The sequence below is a fragment of the Oryza brachyantha genome, chromosome 1 (genome assembly GCF_000231095.2).
Source record: "Oryza brachyantha chromosome 1, ObraRS2, whole genome shotgun sequence".
Lineage (NCBI taxonomy): Eukaryota > Viridiplantae > Streptophyta > Magnoliopsida > Poales > Poaceae > Oryza > Oryza brachyantha.
In genome coordinates, this window is record NC_023163.2 from 20,088,668 (window position 1) to 20,115,255 (window position 26,588).

The 26,588-nt window shown below is 45.6% G+C and overlaps 4 protein-coding genes across 4 annotated transcripts; 1 reads left to right on the plus strand and 3 right to left on the minus strand.

Moving 5' to 3' along the window:
- Positions 1 to 1,285: 1,285 nt before the first annotated feature.
- LOC102711034 (50S ribosomal protein L12, chloroplastic) lies at positions 1,286 to 2,139 on the plus strand. The gene has a single exon (XM_040525668.1). It carries the CDS (start codon positions 1,378 to 1,380, stop codon positions 1,930 to 1,932), a length of 555 nt encoding a protein of 184 aa, XP_040381602.1. The 5' UTR covers positions 1,286 to 1,377; the 3' UTR covers positions 1,933 to 2,139.
- Positions 2,140 to 4,209: 2,070 nt separating this feature from the next.
- LOC102711312 (iron-sulfur cluster assembly protein 1) lies at positions 4,210 to 8,143 on the minus strand. The gene is made up of 3 exons (XM_040520827.1): positions 7,690 to 8,143; positions 6,169 to 6,223; positions 4,210 to 4,613 (listed from the first exon to the last, which is right to left on the minus strand). The coding sequence occupies exons 1-3, from the start codon at positions 8,018 to 8,020 to the stop codon at positions 4,466 to 4,468; spliced, it is 534 nt and encodes a 177-aa protein (XP_040376761.1). The 5' UTR covers positions 8,021 to 8,143; the 3' UTR covers positions 4,210 to 4,465.
- A 785-nt stretch (positions 8,144 to 8,928) lies between these two features.
- On the minus strand, positions 8,929 to 13,266 carry LOC102717384 (1,4-dihydroxy-2-naphthoyl-CoA synthase, peroxisomal). The gene is made up of 10 exons (XM_006644409.3): positions 12,926 to 13,266; positions 12,620 to 12,742; positions 12,435 to 12,536; positions 11,940 to 11,978; positions 11,753 to 11,851; positions 10,995 to 11,042; positions 9,885 to 9,980; positions 9,654 to 9,776; positions 9,364 to 9,482; positions 8,929 to 9,284 (listed from the first exon to the last, which is right to left on the minus strand). The coding sequence occupies exons 1-9, from the start codon at positions 13,187 to 13,189 to the stop codon at positions 9,366 to 9,368; spliced, it is 1,011 nt and encodes a 336-aa protein (XP_006644472.1). The 5' UTR covers positions 13,190 to 13,266; the 3' UTR covers positions 8,929 to 9,284; positions 9,364 to 9,365.
- Positions 13,267 to 23,605: 10,339 nt separating this feature from the next.
- Positions 23,606 to 24,734, minus strand: LOC102711584 (GATA transcription factor 15-like). Its single transcript, XM_006646113.3, has 2 exons — positions 24,345 to 24,734; positions 23,606 to 24,151 (listed from the first exon to the last, which is right to left on the minus strand). The coding sequence occupies exons 1-2, from the start codon at positions 24,732 to 24,734 to the stop codon at positions 23,852 to 23,854; spliced, it is 690 nt and encodes a 229-aa protein (XP_006646176.3). The 3' UTR covers positions 23,606 to 23,851.
- Between the last annotated feature and the right edge of the window lie 1,854 nt (positions 24,735 to 26,588).

Here is a 26,588-nt window from a genome sequence, read left to right on the forward strand (position 1 = left end):
CTTTTTCCTTTTTCTATCTGTGTACTTACATACGTTAGTCAAACTCGCGCTCTAATATTCATTTTTATTTATGTTTATAAGTTATAGTTTAAATTTTAACATTAAATTTGAAATTTTATTTTTTTATAGTTTTAGCTTTTAGACCGCTGAAAATATGTTTCTAAAATTTCTATTCACGAATTATTTTTTTTTAAATACGTCGTTTGATTTTTTTTTTAAGGAAAAGACAAACAACGAGGGCTTGTATCACTTATACAATTGTTGTTATTGCAAATTTGCAACAGCCTCTTTATATACACGCAGCTGCTGGATCTGGAATTAAAGGGGGTAAAGGAAATGAGCCACGATCATGAGGTCATGCTGCTGATCACCCTGATGGCTGTGGGCCTATTAGTGATATGTTTGGTTCTTAATTGCAAGGGCCGCTTCAAGGACAAGGACAGTCAGGGAACTAGTGACGCTCACGATGACGGCCACATTTCCATTAGTAGCACTGACAGCTCTATGCTACATGCTCATGATGGCGGTCACATTTCCATTAGTAGCACCAACGTCTCTACGTTTCAAGAGGATAAGCACGATCACGATGGCGGCCACATTTCTATTAGCAGCACAGATGACTCTACACAGCAAGAGAATGATTTAGATCCGGTGCATCAGCCTGCTCGCATTCCTCCCGTATGAGCAGCATTGCGAATCTAGTTCTTGGGTTCTTGCATCTAGCGTACAATGCTTGTCGATGTGATTATTGTTTTACACTGAGTTCACTCATCATATCATATGAACTTTTTTAGAAACAATTTTTGATACATATACAAGCAGTTCCATCTATTACGTGATTAAGCACGTGTGCTAAAACCACAAAGCCGCGATTATTGCTCAATCTGCTAGGGCACACTGATGGCCACGGTAGAAAATTTCACAAGATTTTATATTTTTTGAAAAGATAAAAAAATCATGATGATGTATTGCAATATATTGCGATGTTTTCACATGTAAACCATGATTATTGATAATGCGAAAACCATGAGATTATTGGCAAAAAAAACTTCATGGTAATCGTGACATATCTCTGGTATTGCCTTCAAAACCATGACGAATCGGTTCAAATTTACCTAAATTTTACGCGATAATCAGCGGGTTTTGCCGTGGACACAGTTTCAACCTGCGAAGCAGTTTCGCAAAACCTGCTCGTCACACACAATTTTATTAGGCAAGCGTAGGTGTTAGCCACTCGCAGCGCACTATATAGCGCGGCGTCTTATCCCAACGCCGCCTCATCTTATCCCCCTCCTTGCCTTCGTCCTCCCGCCGCGCGGCTCAGCTCACACCGGAAGCGAGGTCTCTCCCAGAGCTCACCTCACTCCCCCTTCCCCAATGGCTTCCACCACGCTCTCCTCCGCCTTCTCCCTCCTCTCCCTCCCCTCCTCCTCCTCCGCCTCCCCCGCCGCCGCCGCCGTGCCCAGGTCCGTCTCCGTGCCCGGCCGCCGCCGCGGTCGCCGCGGCGTCGCCGTGGCGTCCACCGCCACCGAGTCCCCCAAAGTCCTGGAGCTCGGGGACGCCATCGCCGGTCTCACCCTCGAGGAGGCCCGCTCCCTCGTGGACCACCTCCAGGAGCGCCTCGGCGTCTCCGCCGCGGCCTTCGCGCCCGCCGCCGTCGTCGCGGCGCCCGGCGCGGGCGGTGCGGGCGCCGCCGCCGAGGAGGCCCCCGCCGAGAAGACGGAGTTCGACGTGGTCATCGAGGAGGTGCCCAGCAGCGCGCGTATCGCGACCATCAAGGTGGTGCGCGCGCTCACCAACCTGGCGCTCAAGGAGGCCAAGGACCTCATCGAGGGCCTCCCCAAGAAGGTCAAGGAGGCCGTCACCAAGGATGAGGCAGAGGATGCCAAGAAGCAGCTCGAGGAGGTCGGCGCCAAGGTGTCCATTGCGTGACACTAGGTATTTTAGGACTCCTTTTTTCACCCCTAATCTTTTTTACCACCTTTGATATTTACAATGGTTTGTTGTTTCATATGAGATTTCTGTATGTGGATCTGTTAGTTTATATTCCATCCTGTATTGATACCGATGTCGCACGCACTAAATTGCCAATGTAGATTTTGTATATTGGCACAATTATAATGGTGAAAATTGTGCAATGATGCGCCGAATTGAAATTATGCTGTATGTTAACTATAGGAATAGAGGAAGCTATTGCCAGGTCAATTACACTTAATTTGAAATGAAATTCTGAACATGCTAAGCCACAGCTCTGGATTGAACCCTCCCATATTGGAGACTCCTTCCTACCATTTTCTAGGCTAGCTTCAACTATTTGTTGTTTCCTCATGGCAAGTAGTATATCTCTATAATTTCTGAACATTGAAATTCATCCTACAAACGGTGCCAATACATTTAGAGTTTGATTTAGATCTCTTTCTGTGATGATGATGTCATCTCGTTGTGTGTAAGTGACAAACAGTTTTCCATAGTATCATTGGCCGCCCACGATGAGTGGATGAATGGTGTTAACTACCATATACGTACCGTAAATTATTGGTTCCTACAATGGTGTGACATTTCCATGTCTTGGAGTTGTACAATAATTTATTTGATCAATAGATGAGTTGATCTCATAAGTTCCTGCAGATCGTCTCTTTGTTCAGTTCGTATAGTTCTTCTCTACATTCTTCTTTTTCATGTCATAGATGTTCAAATGCTGATGTCACCTTCTTGCGAGCTTGCTTCAAGGACTGTTAAGATCACTGCCCACTGATTTCCAATTTATAATAATGTGTCATCCATTTTTGTTTGTTAACTTTTTTTTTGTTGGTGTGGTTATCGCCTTTATTCTTGAATTAACTCAGTTCATTTCCTAAGTTATCACGCCTTTTCAGCTTCCACATTTCTTTGTTGTTCATGACGAATTTTGTATGTTAGTGATTCCCTTCACCAGGAACCCATGCTATATCATATTGACAGTAACTATAACACTTAACAGTAATGTTATTCATTGGTCCTAGAAATAATTTCAGTGTTACGCTGCTACCAGTCTTCTCCGGTGTTCATATTCCATTGTGTTGAAAATAGTTGCTGCGATTAATGCGATTGCTTCCTTTGCATGCTTGTGTACATCACCCTGCTGATATTTCAAATTATCTTTTAGATGGCATTAGACATGTCAAGCAAATTGATGCATCATATGAAAACAATAAATATGAAAGTTTCAGAATGTGCACCACTGAGTGGTGAACAGTGAGTCACCGTGCAAGTTTACCAGAAAATTTTAAGCACTTATGCAGTGTTCCCTTGATTGCATTGAATTTACAGAAACAATCCTTTCTGGTTGTCATTTTGAACGCATGACTCTTTTCTCCCAGTTCATGATACCCGTGACATGTGAACGAGTGAAGAATACTCCTTTTTCAGATGCATGGAAATGAAGGTAGAAACTGTTGCAGGTTACCAAGGGGATGTTCTTTATATCTTTTCTTTTGGTGTAGTGGAAGTGTTTTTTAATTCTCTAGCATCTTTGTTCCAAGATGTAAATTGCTGCTGATGCTACCGGCATCCAGGTTTTTATATCCATCAAGGTTTTTATACCTTTGAGGGAGGGGTTACCATACTCCGATGGTAAAAGCTAGGTGTACCGCAGTGAACAATGGGAAAGCCTTACGATATTTACTAAAAAAAATAATATCAAGTCTATAATTTAATATTTTTAAGAGGAAATTCTGCTAGCGGTACACGAACTTACTTGCGAGGTGGGTGCAAAACTTGTGAAATATTTATTTCTTTAAAAAAAATTTGCAAGATGGGTGGAATTCAGTATATGAACTTAATAAATAATTATTTCAGTACACAAGCTTACGTAATACGTACGAACTAAGTCCGATGATACACTATGGTTAACCTTCCAAACTGGGGCACTGATTAGAACGTTACATAGACATGCATATGAGAAGACATGCGTACGAGGAGCTTGTATTGGTCCCGTGTTAAATATAAGCTTAACCAAATCTTGCATTAATAACCTAACGTCACCTCTTAAGTGCCAAATTGCTTTTCGCATTCGGGCCTATCAAATAACTCTTGTGCATTCCTATTGGATGGAGCCATGAAGAATTGGACAGTCAGTACTACCAAACAAAAACTTTTTAATTAGTTTGATGCAAATGACCAGACAAATGAAGCTCAGGAGCAACTACCAACTCAACCTCGAATGGTAAATTGAAAAGCAATGAGCCTTATCACGCGGCCGTACTTCCTTATCATATGTTCTTCCAGATAGGCCAGACAAGAGCAGAAAATTTCTTTCTTTTTTCGAGATGACAGCACATTTATTCAAAAATGTTTGCCTTCATCCTTATGATACATGCTGCAAGAGTTCGTTGTTACACACTATTTTGCAGCCTTCTTCATGACAAGATCATTACTACGAATATGCAGCGCACTTCAACATTCTTCACGACAGAAACTCTAGTGCTCATGCCTCTGCAGCTTTGTCTTCACCCTTTTGTCCCAGTTTCGCCTTCTTTGCTTCATAGTTTTTCACGGCAGCTTTAATTGCATCCTCAGCAAGCATGCTACAATGGAGCTTTACTGGTGGAAGTGACAAGTGCTTGGCAATCTCCCTGCAAAGCAGAGCAAAAAAACTCTCTGTTACTGCGTAACATAACTTGCTTGGAAGTGTTTGACACATCCTTAATACACAAACTTACTGATTACCAAAATACAGAAATAGCAAAATTAGAAGAAAGTATATTTATCTTCCATGGAAGCAAATGAACAGAAACTAAACTATATGCTACATGGTTGTCCTGATGGGATTACCACCTATATTCACAAGCAAGTATGAGCAGCCAAACAACTATATAGCAACAACCAAATCAGGTCTATGAATGGAAATGCATACTTTTGTCTGCATAAACAAGCTCATGAATCAATACAAACAAATCATAAGCTGACTACCAAGTAACTAAAGAAAAACAATCTGATCTATATCCAAAACAGTTTTGAAAACATAATGCTAATCAAAATCATATGAAACAACTTTTATCAAATGCGTTAACTGATGGTCATCATTACAACAAAGGACAGGATAAATCTCACAGATGGAATCCTCATTACTGGGATATTAGTAATACACCACAAATACACTGGTGGATGTACTGATGGACACGACGAGTGCTTCTTCTGGGGAGCCTTCCGTGAATCAGCCGGCGCCTGAATTCCATTGCTCGGTGAATGTGAAGAAGTAGGCCGTTGTCGCGGCAATAATGAGCCAAACTAGTATTTGCGGTGAATCCCCCGGTTAAGTAGTCATGCATTACAATAGGAACCCCTAACCCAATGACGCGTTGATCTAGTTTCCACCGGAGCCACAAGGGAGCCCACATATATAGAGTCAAAAGAGAGATTGAGTCCGAGGGAGAGGGGGGTTTTCTTGGGGCTCGAGAGATTGAATAGATAGGGCCCCACAAGTTGTTAATTCGCCGCTGGGGAATTCACACAAAAGGGAAGGACTTATTCTCAACGAAAAAAGTGCTCTCTGAACCGAACATGAAAGTTGTTTTCCATCAGACGGCTGTTCACAGAATTTTGCCAATTCGGCAGTTCGATCTATGATTTCACATTCATGGACGTTGATAAGATCCTTCCATTTAGTAGCACCTTAGGATGGCATAGCCTTAACGGGGAACGGATTCACCACCATATGGCTGACCGGCGATTACTAGCGATTCCTGCTTCATGCAGGCGAGTTGCCTAAAAATAAAAAACAGCCTTCAATGGAAGAGTATACGTTTTTTTTTTTTTTTTGCAAAATTTCTGTAAGTTCTAAATTGAACTTTATTGAACAAGTTAAGCAATTCTATTTGGTCACAAAAAATTTGTTCCCCGCCATATTTTCTTTCCCTCTGTTTGTCCACTACCTCGCCTGAACCTAAGCAAAAGAGGTTCAATTCAAGAGACAGACCCGAATAGGAAGAAAAAAGATTCTTATTCGATACTATTAGCATTTTTATGGCAAAGTATGATCTGAAAAGCAAACTGCACATACAGGTCAGAAGCTGTTTGTGTGCAAAATGAACAAGAGTATTTTGATGACATAAAAACGGTCATATAAGCATGTTAATGCAATCGCCAATAGTATTGCACTGTAAGCAACCAAAAGGGGGAATAGCTTACGTGTTTTTGATAGTCAGTACTTCATCCATTTGCTTGCCCTTTACCCACTCAGTAGCTGCAAGGACAAAGGTGGGATCAGGAATTGAATTTGTAGGACTTAGTAGTTACTACTTCTCACTGCAAATAATATACAGCAGTAAATTCTGTTGGCCCCCAAACTTTCTCAGCATAAACAATATTCCAGAGTAAAGGGATTCTAGAGAACCAACACGAGAGTTAATTTACCAGCTGGGCAACCGATGTTCATTTTATTTGTTGAGAAGAGGGGTGATCCCCGGGCATGTGAACATAATTAGTTTTCATATGGAAAATTTGCAAACTCATGAAAATAAAGTTAATATTAACTTCAAGCTGCAAGCTCTTCTAGCGTTTGGCATATAAACGCAAACATACTGCATTTATCATGTCATGGCGACGTTTACCATGCTATAACATGAGTTAAGTTACATACAGACATTTGTGTTACAACAGAACAATGCACAAGAACTGGCACGGCCCATTCGCATACTATCTATCAACAGCAATTCTTTGAAGACTATTCGGTTTTCTTGTTACAAATCAGAGCCATATCAAGAACAGTTAGAGCTGCTGACTATCAGAAGTATTTCACCAAGAATACTCCAACCTTTCTTAAATTGTTTGTTTAGTGGTGGGGCCAATCATTCAAATTTCGTTTATTGGGAAAACTAAAAATATCCATGCTACTAGATCAATCTCATATGTATAAGCTCACCAAAACAGAAAACAACAGGGCAAAAGAGTATCTCAAAGGCAAAAGTCACATATACCAAACACTCGGCACCAAATTAAACATAAAAGAACAATTTTTTTTCTAAGTGAAAAATACAAAAAAGGGGAAGCTATTGGTCACTAGAAACGAAAAATAACATCAATCAAGTCAGCTTTCCTAACAAGGAAGCATCTCATGTAGAGATATTTCACTCTCATAACTGCCCCCAGGAATTGGCCTATCATATTAGGCCAAAAAATGTAAGAAATCACAATCCATCCTCATACGTTCTGACAATTTCTCATCAATGGCAAATGCCCCCAAGCAATTCATACCATAGATACCTCAAAAAGAAAAATAGGAAATCTAAAGCCAGATGTAACCATATTCCACTCTCAGAATTGGCCCCTGGAATTGGCCTATCACACTGATACAAACAGTAACACTCCTCAGAATTGCCCCCCGGAATTGGTCTATCACACTAATAGAATTATACAAGGTAAGAAATCACAATCCATCCTTATATGTGGAAAAACCCCCTACCAATTGAAAACATGGATACCCCCACAAGAGAAGTAAGATAAAGTCCAATTGAAATCGTCCAACGCAAGGGTGAGGGGGAAGTTGAGGTAAGAAATCACAATCCATCCTCATATGTTCTGATCATTGGAAAATACCCCCACAATTCAAAACACGAGAAATAGGAAACCTAAACTCTAAGTCAAATCGTCGAACGGAAGGTGAGAAGGGAGAGGAGGAATCGGTAAGGGGGGGAGTAGTTGGGGGCTCACCGACGGAGGAGGACGCGATGGCGGATCCGCACCCAAAGGTCTTGAAGCAGGCATCGACGATCTTGCCGGAGCTCTCGTCGACGCGGATCTGCAGCTTCATGACGTCGCCGCAGGCCGGTGCCCCCACCAGCCCCGTCCCGACGCTGGGGTCGTCGTTCTCGAACGACCCCACGTTCCGCGGGTTCTCGTAGTGGTCCACCACCCGCTCGTGGTACGCCCTCGCCCCGCCCACGACGGCCGACGCCGCCGGAGCGTCCCCCACGCCGCCGCCGCCGAGCACGCGCCGGAGCACCGGCCCGGCCAGGAGCCGCCTCCCTCCCGCGCGCAGCATCCTCTCGCCCACAAACTGGGAGCCGCTTCTAGATTCCTCTGATATTTCCCCCCGATTAGGTTAAGTTTCCTCGTTGTTTAACCCGCAGAGGGAGGAGGCGGTGGTGGTGGAGGATTGTGGCTGTGCTTTCTGTTACTTTATTACTATTATCGTCTTATTATTTTATTTTATTATTATTAATTGTGCGGCGCGGGGGAGACGGAGATCTAATGCGCCACTGCCCGGTCGGTGCGTGGTGTGTGTGGGGTACGTGGCAAAGCACGGTGTGGCGCTCGGTTGAGGAGAGGCGAGGTGGGCGCTGGGTTGGCTGGCGCAGGGGATCCGGGCCGCGGAGAGGGAGAGATCGGGGACGCGACGTCAAACAAAGGGATAATAAATAAACGTCGGGAGGTGCTGGGCCTTTTGGTTTTCTCTACTGGGCCTCAGACGCAGTTAACGTCAGCTCGCGCCGCTATCGTTTTCATTTCCATGGGCTCATCTTATCCCAGAGTCCCAAGGGACACGAAGGAATCTTTGCATACTTGAATACTCTTATCCCTCAGCAAGACACGTCACATCCAAATTCTTAAAAGATGATAGTACTGCAATTTAGGTCCTCTTTCGTTACCAAAATTTTATTGTATGTATTAGACTGTTCCTATTTTACTTTGAACGGGATAGTTTGTCATTACTGTGGACCACCCTGAGCAGTATCTTCGATACACATGAATGACCTCATGAAGTTCATAAATTTGAATTCAATTTTTGGAATACGAATTTGCACAGGTAGAGTATATATACCCTGCAAACACATTGGCTCTGACACGTCGATAAACTTCCACCTCTACTTACCAGCGGAATCTTTGCTGTAGGGAAGGCCCATGGTTAGAAAGACACAGGTGGCAGTCAAAACTAAAATTGACAAAATTATCAAAGTGGAAAGATTGATTTGAGAGTGGTTCAACGTAAAACATTGATAATGAAAGTGCTCATAAAAACAATCAAGAGCCCAAAGGACAAATGGGAAAACCGGCGAATTGCAATAGGAGATGTATAAAAAGAAACTGATGCACCAGCCATTATTCGCAGAAGCAATATTATTTACACGTACGCAAGCATCGCATTTTATACCCCTGTAAAATGCCAACTGAAGATGACATGTACTCCAGGATAACGATCTTGCTGCCCCCAATGCCTCATCCGTCCACCAGGGCTGGCAATCATTGGGACGTGCAGCTAATGCTTCCGGCAGAGTTGACGACGAAACGATATTTGAGTAGCAGTTCTGTCCGCATCATGAAAGATTGAAAGTTGAGTATAGTTGACAGCACGTAGAGAAATCTACAACTCCGAAGTTAGCTTACCGCTAAGGTTTCCGAGGGAACTTTGAGAAATCAGGGCGCCGTCGCTCCATGTATGCATTCTTGCCTTCTTTTGCCTCTTCAGTGCCATAGAAGATCAGTGTCGCGTTACCACCGAGCTCCTGCAGAAGCGCCCATCGCATCAGTGATTACAGAAATCTTACCCAGGGGCAAGTATGTTTAGGAAGTAGCAATGCCCACTGGAGATCCTCGATTGTTTCTGAACTCCAGCTGTTATGAATAGACGAAGAAGAGAGGTGTATTTTTCTCCTATGGCTTTCGCTGAATGGTACCTGAAGGCCAGCATGACCGTCATCAGCTGCATTGAGTGCAGACTTCAGCACCCGGATGGCTGTTGGGCTGTTTCTTAAGATCTGTCGGCACCATTTCACCGTTTCTCGCTCCAAATCCGCGAGCTATATGCACAAGGAATATTTATGGTTAGTGCATAAACACACCTGGCGTGATTCGTCAAGACCGTCATTAGTTTAGATACGGGAAATGTAAACGTCTCATGCACTCACTGGCACTACTACATTGACGAGACCCATTCTGTCTGCCTCATCGGCCGTATAGAACCGTGACAGAAACCACATCTCGCGGGCTTTCTTTGGTCCTACCTGCCCACGACAGATAAAAAGAACATGAGACTGGAACATCAACAGCTCAGAGGGGTGTAATCAGGTTCGTGTTATCGCGGTAACCGTGCCCTCCGCCGAGGCATGGCTTCGGTAAGCCGCGGTAACCGAGTTTAAATTTAAGAAAAATTTAGAAAATTTGAGAAAATTTAATTAAAAAAATATATGTTGTATATGTTGATATATAGTGTAGTTTTGTCAAAAAAAATTAATGAAAAAAATGTATTCCCAGCGTAATTAAAAATCATAAACGAGTATTTCAGAAAACAAAATTAAAAAATAGCCTATTGCAAGTAATATTTTACAGGAAGATGATCAAGAATATATTGTGTCGAGTCATTATTAATTTACACTTGGATACATTATGTTGAAATACAAATATACAACGATGGATATATGAAAAATATATATAGAGAAAAATTATATGTGCATCTTAGTACATACATAATAGTTTTATTTGTAATAATGAGTAGTAGGTATAGTTGTGACGCAGTAATTAAAATGAAGTTGTCGTTACTTATTATTGGAGTGAATTATTTGGTAAAGAGTGATATGCTGGTGTATGTTTGTATGTTGCAATATTAAGAATTTAGAAAATATCATGTGAAATTTTTTTCCCTATAACATTTAAAGGTTTTTTTTGGATTTGACATCACATCCGCGGTCTTCTCGTGGTAACCGCGGTTTCCTTGCGGTAACCGCGGTTTTGGCTATAAAAACCGCGCGGTAAGTCGCGGTAACCGCTGTTCTCATGTGTTGTTCCAGCAAGTAGTTACCGCGGTTTTCGCGGCTTACCGTGCGGTAACCGCGGTAAGCCGTGAAAACCACACGAGTTTAAATTCAATTTTTTTGGATTCAAATTCATCACAGTTTTTGCGGGTTTTGCGGTTACCGTGCGGGATCCGCGGAAACGCGGTACCGCGATTTTGTCGACTTGCGCGGTAAGGAGAACCCTGGGTGTAATTGCTCTATAGGCGATGCACTACATTGACTTACCAACCGAGACATAATGGAAGAGCCATAGCCAGCATCAAAGCTTCCAACCTGAATAAATAACAGAGAGAAGCTTTGTGTTTCACCGATAAAATTTACTAGTAACAAAATGAAAACACAATTTTTCTTTCAGGGATAAAAAAGAATAGAAGTACAAAGAAAAACAAAGCAACTCAGATTTGAACATTCAGATAATAAAGGCCTAAAAAGTACTGTAGCACAAGTAATCAAACACTCAAACTACATAGAAACTAAATGTACCATATATCCTAAACACCAAGCTCTTCAACCTACTTTCACTAATATTTTATTGCACTAGTAGTTCAGTTATTAAAAAACCATTTATATGAATCCTGAATAACCAAATACTAGAAGTTTGGATCAAGAATTTTCAGATGTGCTATATATTGGGTGGCTTAGCTAAATTCATCAGTGCTACTGAAGTAGGGATGGCCATGAGTCGACCCGTAGATATTTTAGGATCGACTTTAGTTCAACTAAATAAACTAAATTTTATTTTGAGATAAAACTTAGTTCATTTTGTTGAACTAGAGTTGGTCCTAAATTATCCGCGGGTCGACCCATGCCCATCTTCAGTACCTGAGGACAAGAACAACTATACAAGGCCCTCGACATGCTAGAGCTAGTATGTCAAAACAAATTAGATTGTTGCAGCGGAGTTGCACTGGAACTTTTGAGTCATAGCAGTGGAGTAATGCTATTCATACACAGGAAGTAATAAGAATAGCCCAGAAAATCACCTTGGGACCTGTCTGCCCAAAAATTGCGTTGTCAGCTGCAACAGTTAGATCACACACCATGTGCAAAACATGGCCTCCTCCAACAGCATAACCAGCAACCTGATATAGTATGAGCAAGCAAAATCAACATCTAGAAATGTAGAATGGTGAAAGGAGATCAACAAAAAAAAAACAGTGATGATAATACCATTGCTATAACAGGCTTGGGAAGGCGCCGTATTTGTACCTGAAGAAACAAAATGTACATTGTGCTTAGAACAACAAAAATATTCTGTACGGGCTTCGGTGAGTGAACAGTAGAACATCAACAATGTGAACAGGTACTTTTTATGTAGGACTGATGTTAAAAAAACTCTTAGTACCAACAACATAAGAATAGTTTATGGAAGCTCATATAAGAATACCATGAGCTTACTCAATTGAATTTCAGTCATCTAAGAGTGAGTTCCTTTTAATCCTCAAAAGAGGCTATCTAAAATTAAGCACAGCTTCTGAAGATCAGAAAAACTAAAACGGCATTTGTACAGGATGCCTCAGTTACAAAATTGAACCTCAATACTGGGACGCAATGCTTTTGAAAAACAGCATGTAGCACAAGAAAGGTCACTGTGAGGCATCCGAAATGCATTTTCCCCCCATATATTCAATCAGTGTATGCAAATGTCAGAGTAATGCGTATGACCTGGAGGTCTAGCACGTTGAGCCGACCAAAGCTATCAAAATCAACATATCCATCAGAGTCCCTTAACGCTTGGTCACCGCCGCTACAGAAGGCCTTGGTCCCCTGTCCATCCAAAAATATCAAAGTGATTTTTCGTTCACATCGCCTACCAGCTGCAACCTGATGATTTCCTATAGCACAATTACCTTCCCCGTTAATATGATAACTCCGATTGAACTATCATCTCGAGCATCCTCGAAAGCGCGCATAAGCTCTTTCACGGTCAATGGTCGGAATGCGTTCCTTCTATCAGGCCGGTTTATGGTGATCTGCAGCAGGAATTGCGATCAGTCAATCGTGAAATGCAAGACGAACACGCTATAATACAGTCAACAAAAAGATTTTAGCTTTAGCAATTTCAACAGAAAATAGACTGTGCAGTGTTTAAATTTGCACAGCATCAGCATGGATTAGATTGTTAAAACAGTGAGAGACACAGCGTTTCGGTTTACCTTGGCGATGCCCTCGCCGACGGACTTCTCGTAGAGGATGTCGACGAAGCCCTTCCCGGACTCGTCCGTCGCTGCGCGCCACTCCGGCGGCTCAGACGGCACGTCACCGTGGACCCGTCGGTAGCTGTCTGACGCTGGCGACGACGACGGCGACGAAGACGCGGTGGGGGAAGGCGCGAGAGGAGGGGCGGAGGCGAGCGGGAGCGGGAGGGAGGGCAGGAGGTGGGCCGTGACGCGGGCGAGCCTCCTCTCCGCCGCGTCCATGGCGAGAGGCGGGTGCCGGAGTAGCGTGCGTGGGGGCGACGGAGCGTGGCGCGCGGGGTGTGGTTCGGTTGACGGTGGTTTGGATCAGATTTGAGATCATGGAGAAGGGGCCCGCCGTCCCGCATGTCACGTTGCCGTGTAGATGGTAAAATGGGTCGCACGGCCCGGCCCAAGAACACTTAGGCACACATCGGAAAGGCAAGGGCCATTAGGATTAGGAATAAGTCCACTTGAGGTTCCTCAACTTGTTGCTTAGTTTGATTTTCGTCCCTGCATCGCAAAACTAGATATAACATGTCCCTTAACTTGTAAAACCAGTACAAACAAGGTTACTCGGCAGTATTGTCGCTGGTTTTGGGTGACATGGCGTATACATGGCCTCTTTGACCATGTCGCATTGATGTGGCGCATCATTGGCTAGGCTAGGCTAGGCTAGGCTAGGGAGTGCCGGATGTACGAGACGCCGCTCCCAGAGGTGGAGACGGTGGTGATGATCCAGGTGAAGCACCTCACCGACCTGAGCGTCTACGTCTCGCAGCTCGAGTACAACAACATTGAGGGCATGATCCTCTACTCCGAGCTCTCCCGTCGTCGTATCTGCTCCATCCCCTCCCTTCTCAAGGTCGGCACAAGGCCTACGTCGACCTCTCCAAAAGCAAGGTCTCCCCGGTCGACACATGCGCCTACGAGGCCCGCTACAACAAGTCCAAGCTCGTCCACTCCATGCTCCACAACGCCACGTCGCCGACATGCTCCACACCAACCTCGAGCCCCTCTACCAGCGCATTGCCTGGCCGCTCTACCGCACCTTCAGCCACACCTTCAAGCTTATCATCGTCGACCCAGATGCTATCCTCAATGGCCTTACCTACCACCTCACGGAGCCTGGACCCGATGGCTAAGCTAGGGCATGCCGCTTCCGCCACCGCAACCAGCAGCAGCATTAGCACCAACAATGATGACCTGTCTCCGGCGCCACCACCCCTTTGCTGGCGAGCACCACCACCACGCTCACCACCTTCGCCGCCGCCACCACCCCTTGCCAAAGCTTTTGGTGGAGGGCGAAGCACGGCGGTAGCCAACGCGGGCAGGGGCGGTAGCGGCTGGGCCGGCGTGGCCGAAGACGACGTGCAACGACCGGTGCGAAGCACCTCAAGGCTGGCGTTGCCACCGCGGAGCACCTCAAAGCTGGCGTTGCCACCGCGGAACACCTCAAGGCTGGCCATCTGCCCGATGGATGCCGCGGAACACCTCGAGGCTAGCCATCTGCTCGTCGACCTGTTCTCCTAGGCCATCGCCATGGCGGTGCGTTAGCATGTCCTGTCCATCTCCATGTCTACCAAGAGGAGGGGAAAAGATAGAGGAGATAGTTTTTATCTTTTTTTTCTCTATTTAACTAATAAGTGATTCCCCACAAAGCTTACTAGGATGCCACGTAAGCAAAACCACCCTCCATACTGCCTAGGGGCCTCTATTAGACGGGATTCACGAGTTCGAGGTCCAATATTTCTGGTATTAGGGTTTAGAGATTTTAAAACTCAATGTCAATATAAAGGACATAGAGTGGACTTATTCCTTAGGATTATTATACCCCCAGGAACACGACCATAGCCGTTGGTTAGTAGGGTGCATGCTCATGCAGTCATGCTTAACGTTCTGAAATTGAAGGCTAGCACCCCTCCATACACTCGCAATTATTTTTGTCACCTCTTAGAGCAGGTACAATAGTAGACTATGGGCTCGTTCGCGATGCACTATTGACTTCAAATTCTCTCTTTTTTCGTGCGCACACTTCTCGAACTACTAAACGGTATATTTTTTGCTAAAAAAATTTATATGTAAGTTGTTTTAAAAAAATCATACTAATCCATTTTTTAAGTTTACAATAGCTAATACTTAATTAATCATATGCTAATGACTATTCTTGTTTTGCGTGCGCTGACTAGACCGCTTGGAACCCCATCTTGCGAACGAGCCCTATAAAACAACTATAAACATATTTTAAGGAGATAAGGGATCAGAGAGAGAAAAGCAGTGAGCTACAGATTTGTAGTCAATTGCAACATGCTCCAAGACACAATGTTATGACAGGTGAGACATGATAGTATATGTTTTGTAGGTAACTATTATATAAATTGGCTATTAGATGGATTATAGATGAATTGAAGCTAGTAGTTGACTATACTGTTGAACTTGCTCTTAGCATGATCTGATGGTCCACAAATCGAAAGCTTTCAAGCAAAAACATGTAAAGAGTGTTACTCACTCCATTTTACAATATGAGACTTTTTAGTTTTGTTTAGATTTATATGGATGCTAATGAATCTAGACATATATATAAATTATACATATTCATCAATTGATGAATTTACACCAGCCTAGAAACGGAGTTAGTATTTTATATATGACACATGTATAGAGTGGTATATCATGAATTTTCTCAGCAGTAAATGGGATAGAGGGAGCATACGCGTCAATAAAGTAAAACGAAATTGCTAAAAACCGTCGCAAGATTTTTTTTTCTAATTATTTCAGATGTGATCCCTCTATCCCTTCATCTTTAGTTCATATCAGTTGTCCCACTTAATTTTATTTTCCCTTTCTTACCTACCATCGGTCTGCAAATCAGGAATTTTTTTTTCCACTTCAATACATGTCACATGCCACTCCACGATACTACTTTCTATTAATCGGGGTACTTTAGTCTTTTAGCATCTCACTATTTTATCAACATTATTCTAAAAATGGAATTTTTTTAGAGCGGAGAGTGTAATTATAGTACTCCATTTTAACATATAAGACATATTTTTATTAGGACAATGATTTGATCATAGGTTAATTTATTAATATATCACTTATGTGATATAAAAGTATAATCATATACAAATATTTTTCAATATATCTATAATAACATCAATTTTTAAGTCATAATAATTATATTACAATACAGTAATTATTGATCACACATTTTTCCTAATAAAAATACATACTATATTTTTAAATAGATAGAGTATAATTTTAATATAATTATATATTGTAACTTTTTATTTTTTGGGTTGTTAGAGCGCATCGAGATCTATGTGAGGGAAGGAAAAAAAATCTAAATCACGTTGAGATTTGAGCAGGGAGAAATACAAAGGTTGTGCGCCACTCATTTTTCTTATACTTATATTATCGTTTATGTATATAAGTTACGACGTAGGTAAAATGGGTCCGAATTGCCTGCGGTAACATAGATGGTCACTGTTCATATGAGGAAACAATGAAAATAACACGACTCGGAATATAGCAATTACTTATAGTCCGATTGTAGCACTCGGGCTAAGCAGTTTGTTTTGATCCAATGGTACAAAAATATCACAAATGGCTGTACTAGATGCTACTGTAGAGTATCCTGATTCATGTAAAAATATACTTCTTTCGTTCCTCTGTATGCATTTGGTACAATATTACGTGTCACGGCAATCATTTCCATTCATAATTTTCTTATTTTATCCATACAAACCCTTGCACCTATCTATTTCTCATTTCTTAAGGAACAACATAATGTTTTCTTCTCAATCTTAATATATGCTAATCAACCTAGAACCGTTTATATTTAGGAACAAAGTTAGTGGTTGCTATGTAATTATACAATATATATAGTTATATTTAAAATTTAAAAGTTCTATATTCAAATATCTTGTAACAATTTTTTAGGTAATCGCAGAATAAAATTTATAGAGACCAAGTTGCATGTCTATAGATCCTTTATCATTTCCGGATGAGCATGGATGACCTTGGTTTCTTGAGCCGTCGCACTAGTATGCTAATGCAGTAATGCTGCGTTGTTTTGAGCGAGATATTAGTGTTGCCGTTGTCATTGGTTTTGGGCTGTACCGCTGTAGTTTGGGAGCTCCTACTCGTCAAGCAGAAGCTTAGACAGAATCACGCAATAGAAAGTAGAGCAGTCTCGCTAGCTATACGTATGATCTAATTATACTTCCTGCGTACGACTGAAACACTGCGACCATTGATTAGGTAAAGGAGATTAGGTAAGTAACACTGCAGCCATTGATCAATCAAGTCATACGTAAGTCGGATGGTTGAGTCGTACGCATAACAATTTCCAAAGTAGAGACAACTGTTACAACTATAGAAACTATGGAAAGGTGGGCCCGTACGTTGGCAGGTCCCAGAATATACTCCCTCCGGTTCTGGAATTCTAGTCGTTTAGGACATGGTTTAGCATATCAAGATGTGGTTAATTTGGGTCTAGTCTTCCATGTCTACCCGTATTAAATACTTCTCGAGGTTGTTTTCATTCATCAATTGTTCTTCATTGGACTGGCTAGCGTAGTGGGCCTAGTTTTTTGAGGTCACATGTTTGATTCTTGTGTTGTATATTTTTTTTTGTATGCTTAGGGAGCAAGCGTGTCAAGCCAGAAGCCAATGCATCCACCACTGCACTACACGTATGCAGGGATATAGAAGTCTAAAATGGACGTAAAATAACAGGAGAAATTTAGTTTTGAAATTCATGATTTCGCCAGGACGAGTAGAATTACGTAACCGGAGGGAGCATGAAGCTATCCATGATTGACCGTTGGGGGCAGCAGGCATCCTCCCATGCCCCCAGCAGAAAGGTGCAAATTTCCGGTGGAAGCCAATCATGATTACCAACAGGAACATGCACTGTTACCGCTAGTAATCCAGCATCATGCACATACCATTTGCTCTTGGACAGAAAGAGTACGTATGGCATGCATCCACTGTACTAGCTACTTCAAATCGTCGTGCAACAAAGAGACTGGGAAACATCGAAAGGAACTGGAGAGTTTAGCTGAGATGTTGCAACAAAACAACTAACACGCAATATTTTGGAGTACTACTATATATATAGAAAGCACTAGCAGGTTGGCTATGGCATAATGCGTGGCAAACTTGCCTTTAAAAATCTGTTACTCAAATGCTTAAAGAGTTAAAAGAACCTCTACGTTGGCAAGTTTGAATTTTAAGATAGTATCACAGATATTACAAATGACCATGGACGTTTATAACAAAATGCAACCTAGAAGAACTTGATGATCATATCAGCTTCAACTTTCATGCAGCCCGGTCGTTGGTCAAGTACAGCAACTCATGCCCTCAAAAAGAAGTACAGCATCTTGTATTCTTGTTCTTACTAAAAAGGGGAGAAAAGAGATAGAGAGAGAAGAGCACACATACGTTCCTCCAGAACGGCGTGGAGCCGTGGAGGTCGTGTCGCCGTTGGCGCACCGGCGAGGAGCCGACGCGGAGCCAGCGCTCATCTCCTGCCGCCGGTTGCAGCTGGGTTACAAAGACGGATCCCACGGCAGCCCGGCCACCGCGCGGCCTCGGCGCGCCTGGTCGACGGCGTGCAGTCCACCGAGCCGCCGCCGCCGTACGGCCCGTCCAAGGCCCCCATCGCCGCCGCAGTACTGCTTGTAGTAGTGGTGGTCCCCGGGCAGGTGCCCCCGCCGCGAACAGCAGCGAGCAGCCGCCACCGCAGCTGCCGTAGAGCAACCCGCACATGCAGGGCGCCGCAGTAGTGTATCCGGGACGATCGATGGATCACAACGATGTTACAGCACAATGCTACTCCTACGTATACTCTGTGCACTCTCAGATCGAACGACCCAAACAAAAGCAACCCCATTCCTCGGTCTAAAAGCAACCAACAGCTTAGCTAAGCTATCGGCCATAAGCATCACGTTTGGGCACATGATTAGTAGGCAAGGCAAAGCGCTACGAGCTTCCAAACGCGCAAAGGAGGCGAAGAAGAAAGGCCAAAGGAGCCGTAGCGAAAGAAGCAAGAACGAATGGAAGAAGAAGGATAAAAAAAACAAAAGAGAAGGGGGGAGACCAAATCAAAAGAATCAAAAGGGAAAGGGAGGCCAGGAAGACGAGAGGGGAGAGGAGACCGGGGGAAGAGCGGAGGAGGAGGAGGAAACACAGGAAAAGAAGGGCGGGGCAGGGGCGACGTCGTGATGAACCGATGATAATCGGGCGCGGCCATGATGGCTCCCCCAAGTTCCATAAAGTGCCCCGTCGAATCGAATCCGATCATCGGTCCAAGGAACAGTCGCGGTCAGGCATAGATGGCACCAACCTCCACGCATGCCAACCCAGGATAGCCAACACCATGGCGATCCGGCCTCGCACTGTAGCTGGTTAAATTCTCCGCCCTCCTAGGCCGGGTTCGGTTGGGGAGGAATAATGTTTAGTTATTCGGTATAGAAAAATGTACTCCCTCTGTTTCACAATATAAAATTTTCTATTCTGGTCTATATTCATATATATACTAATAAATTTAGATATATATAAAAATTGTATACATTCATCAATTGATGAATTTAGACGAGATTAGAAAGTCTTACAATATAAAACGGAGGCAGTAGTAGATTAGTATACGATAAATTAATTATTAATTGTAATATAATTGTAAAATAGATTAATATGATTCTTAAACCAACTTTTATATAGAAAATTTTTGCAAAAAATACACCATTTAGCCGTTCGGGAAGCGTGCGCATAAAAAACGAAGGGGTTTAGATAACTTGCCCGGGGTGCCGAACGCAGCCTTACTACTACTAGTAGTGGCAACGACATTAGGGCAAGCATAGTGCGAGGACATGGCGAGTGGTTCCACGCCGTCAAGTCAGATTCACTCCTCCAGCTCGCCTTGGTGCGTAGCTCCGTAGAACCATTCAGACCCTTTGCGAGATCTGGGAGCCTCGTCAGAGCGAGGAGCCCCGAGCATGGTCACATCCTTCCTTGCATAGAGTTTTTGGGAGTGGGCGATGGAGGAGCTCGTCGGCCCGAGGAAGTACCAGGAGAATCGGGATGACCCTACGGTCGTCGGCTGCTGCCACATCGTGTCGCACCGCCCCTACCGTCGCCGATCGCCGCCTCGTTGATTCGTGCCTCCGCGACCGGCACCTGCCTTGGCACAAACTGGCGCCGGCCGCTGCCTCTCGATCCGTGCCTCGCTGATCTGCTTTGCCCCGACCAGCACCGCCCACCGCCTCGTCGATCCGTGCCTCCCTGACCGTCGACGGTCGCCGCCTCGTTGCACCACATCATCGGCTGCTGGGAGGAGAGGGTGAGAGCACAGAGAGGGATAGGGGAAAGGGGGCACACAGAAGATGGGCTGAAAGATTAAAATAACGATGGCCACTTAGAGTAGCCTCCACCGTCTAGGTGATGTCTTTAGAGTAGTTTTTCTAGGTGGCATGCTGAAACCACTTGTTCGATTGGTCTCCATTGTACATGCCTTTAGGCTATTCACGGTGCTATAGCCTGTCAAGTAGGGGTGAAAACGAGGCGGATATTTCCCGACCGCCTGCCCGCCCATATTAATTCGGGACAAATTCGGCTTAGATATTCGGGTACCCGGTATTTTACATGGATCCGGATCCAAATCCAGGTATTTTTTGACGGATATGAGATCGGGTTCGGGAGGGCAATACCCGACGGATACGGATTATCCGGGATATATTACGAATACTATCCGGATAATACTTGGATTAATATCCGGTTAAATGGGTGACATTTGCTTTTGGCCCATCAAGTTGAAGGCCCAACATAGAAACACACACAGTTATACTTACACAACCACCAACTCACACACGCAGGAACGCGGGCCTCACGGGAATGGGACGCACGCACGCACCCAGCTCTCGCACTACCGCACCTCGCACACAACCCACCGGCTGCCGCCACCAGCCTCCGTCCGGCCTTCGCCTCCTGCCGGCCGCCTCAAGCCTCCGTCCTCCGGTCCGGCATCCGCGTCTCCCCGCCGAGGCAGCGTCCGGCGGCCGCGTCTTCCCGCCGAGGCGGCATCCGGTGGCTGCATCTCGCCAACGAGGCGCTGTCTGGCGTCCGCCTCCCCCGTCCAGGCAATGTCCGAGCCAGAGTCCGCCTCCTACCACCGAGGCGCCGTCCAGCGTGCACCTCCTGCCGTCCGATCTCTTCCCCCCGCCGGCCGCCTCGAACCTCCGCCCTTCGGTCCGGCGTCCGCATCTCCCCGTCTGATTCTCTGCCATGTCCTAGTGTGTACTACTAAAGGACCATTACTTTTGCTACTATTTTGGTACCATTAGACATTAATATGCTGCTAGCCCCCAATACCATCGCATTTTGGGTATATGCAAATATTCAATAGCTATTGTCTATGTGGTATATATGGTCATTGTTTTGACTTGATATCCACATAAATATTCGTACCCGTAAGTGTTTGTATCCGTTTTGGTACGTATTTGTACCTGGTATTATCCGTGATTGTATCCGTATTCGATAATATCCGTATTAGATCCGAACCCGATCGTAAAATGTGGGTTAGTATATGGGAAAGGTGAAATCCGACCGAACCCGATCCGTTTTCACCCCTACTGTCAAGTGGTTTCAACGCTCTATATCAGATTGAAGCAGAGTGGGAGGAGAGAGAGAGAGTAGAAGAAGTGGTTCTAGCATGGAGTCGTGCGTCTTCTGCAAGAACCGAATGGCTTTTTCAGATCTAGGGTGAAACTACACTGAGGCACTATGTTGGGATGGGAGGGGACATGACCGTTGCGTGCTCAACCAGCATGGCTGCGCTCGGGCCTAACTGTCATCGCTCGGCATGGCTACAACCTTCACCACCACTCAACGGTCATCGCATGACCGACACCCGTGGAGCTTGACCACTACCGCCATCATCTGCAGAGCCTGACCGACATCGCCTGAGCTGCATGCGAGCTTCGCAGCCGTGGCCCGAGTCCTGCCGGTCGCCACCGTCACATTTGCCTCAGTCACCGTTGCCTGAGTGCTAGGGTTTGCCGTCGTCATTGCCTCTGTTGCCCGCTGCCGCCAACCGTAGCATCCCTTCCTCCCCGTCGATGTCTCTCCCATCCTTCTCCGGTCTCCACCACCGCAAGAAACTGAAGAAAGGGGAAGTTTTTCTGTCTAGGATTGATTTTGTATTATTTTTTTGGATTTTTGATATTTAGTGTGAAAATTAGGACTATGTGCGAAAAATTTGTAATAGATGATACTGCACAGTACCCCGGTTCATATAAAATATACTTCATTCGTTCCACTATGTGTGCATTTTGGTACAATATTACATGTCACATCTATCATTTTCCATTCATAATTTTACCTATTTTACCCATACAAACCTTGGCACCCTATCTATTTCTCATTTATTAAGAGACAACATGATCTTTTCTTCCCAATCTTAATATCTGCTAATTAATATAGAAATATTTATATTTAGCAACAAAGTTAGTGGTTACTGTATAATTATACAATAACTGTAGTTATGTTTAAAATTTAAAAGCTATACATTCAAATATCTTGTAACATTTTTTTTAGGTAATCATAGAGTAAAATTTCTAGAGACCACGTTGCATATCTATATATCCTTTGTCATTTTCCGGATGAACATGGATGACCCTGTGTTCTTGAGTCATTATGCTAGTATGCTACATTGTTTCTAGCGAAGTGTTACCATTGTCATTGGTTATGGGCTGTACCATGCTGTATTACTGTAGTTTGGGTGCTCTTACTACAACTTTAGGCAGAAGCTTAGGCCTCTCATAATCGGCCTACGTGGCCCGTCCTTTGAGCCCACCACGTAGGAAAGAGAAGCCAAAAAACATTGTGAACCACACTGTCTGCGAGCTCACTCGAGTCTTGCAGGGGAGGTCAGTTTCTTCGTCAGTTTTGCACAGTGGAGAGAGACTTGATGAGTAGAACACTCTATTAAGAACACGGATGCATTGTAGGTCTAGTTACCCTACATGTTCTTAAGTCCACCTTTTCTTTCTAGGTCTATTAGACCTAGTTAGTTGGACCGTAAGAAGCATTCGAGAGAATCACTTAATAGAAATAAAAAGTAGAGACTACTGTTATAACCGTACAAACTATAGAAAGGCGGGCCGTACATTGGCGGGTCCCAGAATATATGAAGCTACCGATGATTGACCGTTGGGGGCAGCAGGCATCCTCCCATGCCCCCAGCAAAAAGGTGCAAATCTCTCTAGCTGTGATACCTGTGCACGGTGTTTCCAGTGGAAGCCAATCATGATTACCAACAGGAACAGGCACTGTTACTGCTAGTAATGCAGCATCATGCACATACCATTTGCTATTGGACAGAAAGAGTACGTCTGGCATGCATCCACTGTAATAGCTACTTTAGTAGCAGTAACCCCTTGGAATCGTCGTGCAACAAAGACACTGGGAAACATCGAAAGGAACTGGAGAGTTTAGCTGAGATGTTGCAACAAAACAACTAACACGCAATATTATGGAGTACTACTATATAAAAAGCACTAGCAGGTTGGCTATTGCATAATGTGTGGCAAACTTGCCTTTAGTAATCCTTGTTACTCAAATGCTTAAGAGAACCACTACGTGGGCAAGTTTGAATTTTAAGATAGTATCTCAGATATTACAATTAACCATGGACGTTTATAACAAAATGCAACCTAGAAAACTTGATGACCATATCAGCTTCAACTTTCATGCAGCTGGGTCGTTGGTCAAGTACAGCATCTCATGCCCTCAAAAAGAAGTACAGCATCTTGTTCTTACTAAAAAAGGGAGAAAAGAGATCTAGTGATAGCGAGTGTGAGTGAGTGAGTGAGAGAGAGACAGATGAGACTGGTGGCCTAGCTAGTAGTACTGGAACAGGCTGGGCACCTCCCGGACGGCGCTGAACGCCGGCGACGAGGGCATGACGCCGAGCCCCCAGGGCAGGCACGGTCCGTCCTCGCTCACCGCGTCGCCGAACGCGCCGAAGGACGCCGCCTTTGCCACTGCCGGTCCGTAGCATCCCCACTGCTGCTGCTGCCGCGGGTAGCCGTACGCGTAATCCACCCCGCTGTCCGATGCCAGCGCCGTCGGCGCCACCGCTGCAGCGGCAGCGCGCCTCTCCTCTTTCTTGTACCGGATGCCACACGCATTGCACAGCGACTGCGAGAAGAGCACACACACGTTTATTATCGATCTTTTTTTACAAGTTATAACTATTTAGTATCGATCGAATCGATCACATGCAACAGAGGATGTGCATTCATATATGCGAGTGCGCGAGCACATTGCATTCATACGTGTATGTAATTATGTATGTTATGATCAGTGTGCTACGTAGGCAACTGCGCAGTACCTTTGGTCCGCGTGGGCCGTTCCTCCAGAGCGGCGTGGAGGTCGTGTCGCAGTTGGCGCACCGGCGAGGAGCCGACGCGGCGCCACCGCTCATCTCCTGCCGCCCGTTGCAGCTGGGTTGCAAAGACGGATCCCACGGCAGCCCGGCCACCGCGGCCTCGGCGCGCCTGGTCGACGGCGTGCCGAGCGACAGCGTGCAGTCCACCGAGCCGCCGCCGCCGTACGGCCCCTCGAAGCCCCCCGCCGCGGCATGCTCCCCGTCGCCACCGCAGTACTGCCTGTAATAGTGGTGGTCGACCCCCGGAGCCCCCGCCGCGAACAGCAGCGAGCAGCCGCCGCCGCAGCTGCCGTAGAGCAACCCGCACGTGCAGGGCGCCGCTTCGTGCAGCATGCTGCTGGTTAAACAGCTCTACTCCTCCGATCTGTCGAGTTTGCGGTGGCGGAGGTGGTGGGGGTGGCAGCTGCAATGATCAACGCGCAGGGCCGGCCGGCTTCTCGACTCGGTCGACGCACGTACTATGCGCTAACTCAACCGCCGCGGTGGTTAGCCGAGCCGGTCGGCGAAACGTGGAGGTTTGCGGCCGGAGACTGATCGGTGGTGTAGCACACGCGGATGGATGCGTGGTGGATGTGGGTGGACGGGGTACGGGTGTTGGGGGGTTCTTTTTATAGCGACGACGTGTGAGTACGGTGGTGGCGGCTCCGCTTTTTACGTGGCCTGTGGCCCCGCGCGGCTAGATTTCGGATTCCGGCCGGGCACGAGACGCGATGCAGCGCCCGTCCGCCGCAGGGGAAAAGATAGAGTAGATGCGCCGGGCAGGGGGCCGAGGAGGAGGGATGTCTGCCTGCCGCAGCTGAGCTGAGCTAGCTGATCGATCGGCTGTGGTCAAAGACGGGTCAAAAGAGAGGCCACGTGAAACCGGGAACAGTCTCCGACGCGCATATGGGGACGTGGAGGGAGGCCCGGCTGGCTGGCTGGCTGGCTCGCTCACATCAAGGGAGGGAGCTGGCTCACTGGCTGCTAGCGCCTGTGGCTTCCGCGGCTCACCTCTGGTTGCCACTCGTACTCTTCCAGTCTCCATTGGGTTTCGCCGATCACGAGGGGCACAGTTCGATCTGTCCCTGAATCCTCCTACCCTCTCTGCTGGGCTTTGTGGGATCCCCAGGCCACCGGGGCAACAACGACGAGGTGTGGCATGCATCGCATGCATGCGCATGCGCCCGTCTCCGTCCGTCGGTCGTTTGGTGGGCAGGTCTCTGATTCCCGAAAGCCTGCGCTGCATCTGCACCTGCCTCTGCATGCATCCACTGCATCATGCTCTTATCTTTTGCGACGACGCGATGGATCGAGGGCCATTTACTACGTGCCATGTGATCGATCGTCTGGTCGATCGAGCCAGCTATAGCTAGCAGTGATTCCCCTCCGCGGGATGAACGGCCACGCAACGTGGGGGTGTACGTACGACTGAACCAGACCACGCCAGCTTTGACTGCAGTAGTGTATCCGGGCCGAACGATGGATCACAACGATGTTACAGCACAATGCTACTCCTACATACACTCTGTGCACTCTGATCAGATCGAACGACATAACCAAAAGCGATCCCATTCCTCGGTCCAAAAGCAGCCTACAACTTAGCTAAGCTATCGGCCATAAGCAGCACGTTTGGGCACATGATTAGTAGGCCAAGGCGAAGCGCTACGAGCTTCCAAACGCAAAGGAGGCGAAGAAGAAAGGCCAAAGGAGCCGTCGCGAAAGAAGCAAGAACGAATGGAAGAAGGAGAGAAAAAAAAAACAAAAGAGAAGGGGGGAAACCAAATCAAAAGAATCAAAAGGGAAAGGGAGGCCAGGAGAGGAGACCGGGGGGAAGAGCGGAGGAGGAGGAGGAAACACAGAAAAGACGGGCGGGGTGGAGGCGACGTCGTGATGATAATCGGGCACGGCCATGATGGCTCCCCCAAGTTCCATAAAGTCCCCCGTCGAATCGAATCCGATCGTCGGTCCAAGGAACAGTCGCGGTCAGGCACAGAAGATCCCGCCTTTTGGCACCAACCTCCACGCACGCCAACCCAGGATAGCGAACGCCACGGGGATCCGATACGGACCGGGACTGTAGCCTGATCATTTCGCGTATTGCCAACGCTTGTTCCAATAATTAATCGTCAATTTATACGATAGCTATTCATAAATATATACTACGTGATTAATATCTGGTCTCATCTGTTATACATATACATGTGTATT

What these genes read in the sequence shown, in the direction of transcription:
- LOC102711034 (XM_040525668.1), top strand. Translation starts at nt 1,378, where the DNA reads ATGGCTTCCACCACGCTCTCCTCCGCCTTCTCCCTCCTCTCCCTCCCC.
- LOC102711312 (XM_040520827.1), bottom strand. Translation starts at nt 8,020, where the DNA reads ATGCTGCGCGCGGGAGGGAGGCGGCTCCTGGCCGGGCCGGTGCTCCGG. An exon ending in CATCGCGTCCTCCTCCGTCG is followed by an intron (nt 6,224 to 7,689) that starts GTGAGCCCCCAA and finishes TTGTCCTTGCAG; the next exon opens with CTACTGAGTGGGTAAAGGGC. An exon ending in GTACTGACTATCAAAAACAC is followed by an intron (nt 4,614 to 6,168) that starts GTAAGCTATTCC and finishes TCTGCTTTGCAG; the next exon opens with GGAGATTGCCAAGCACTTGT.
- LOC102717384 (XM_006644409.3), bottom strand. Translation starts at nt 13,189, where the DNA reads ATGGACGCGGCGGAGAGGAGGCTCGCCCGCGTCACGGCCCACCTCCTG. An exon ending in TCAACGTGCTAGACCTCCAG is followed by an intron (nt 11,979 to 12,434) that starts GTCATACGCATT and finishes TTGTTTCTTCAG; the next exon opens with GTACAAATACGGCGCCTTCC. An exon ending in ACGGTCATGCTGGCCTTCAG is followed by an intron (nt 9,483 to 9,653) that starts GTACCATTCAGC and finishes GCGCTTCTGCAG; the next exon opens with GAGCTCGGTGGTAACGCGAC.
- LOC102711584 (XM_006646113.3), bottom strand. Translation starts at nt 24,734, where the DNA reads ATGCTGCACGAAGCGGCGCCCTGCACGTGCGGGTTGCTCTACGGCAGC. An exon ending in ACGGCCCACGCGGACCAAAG is followed by an intron (nt 24,152 to 24,344) that starts GTACTGCGCAGT and finishes CTCTTCTCGCAG; the next exon opens with TCGCTGTGCAATGCGTGTGG.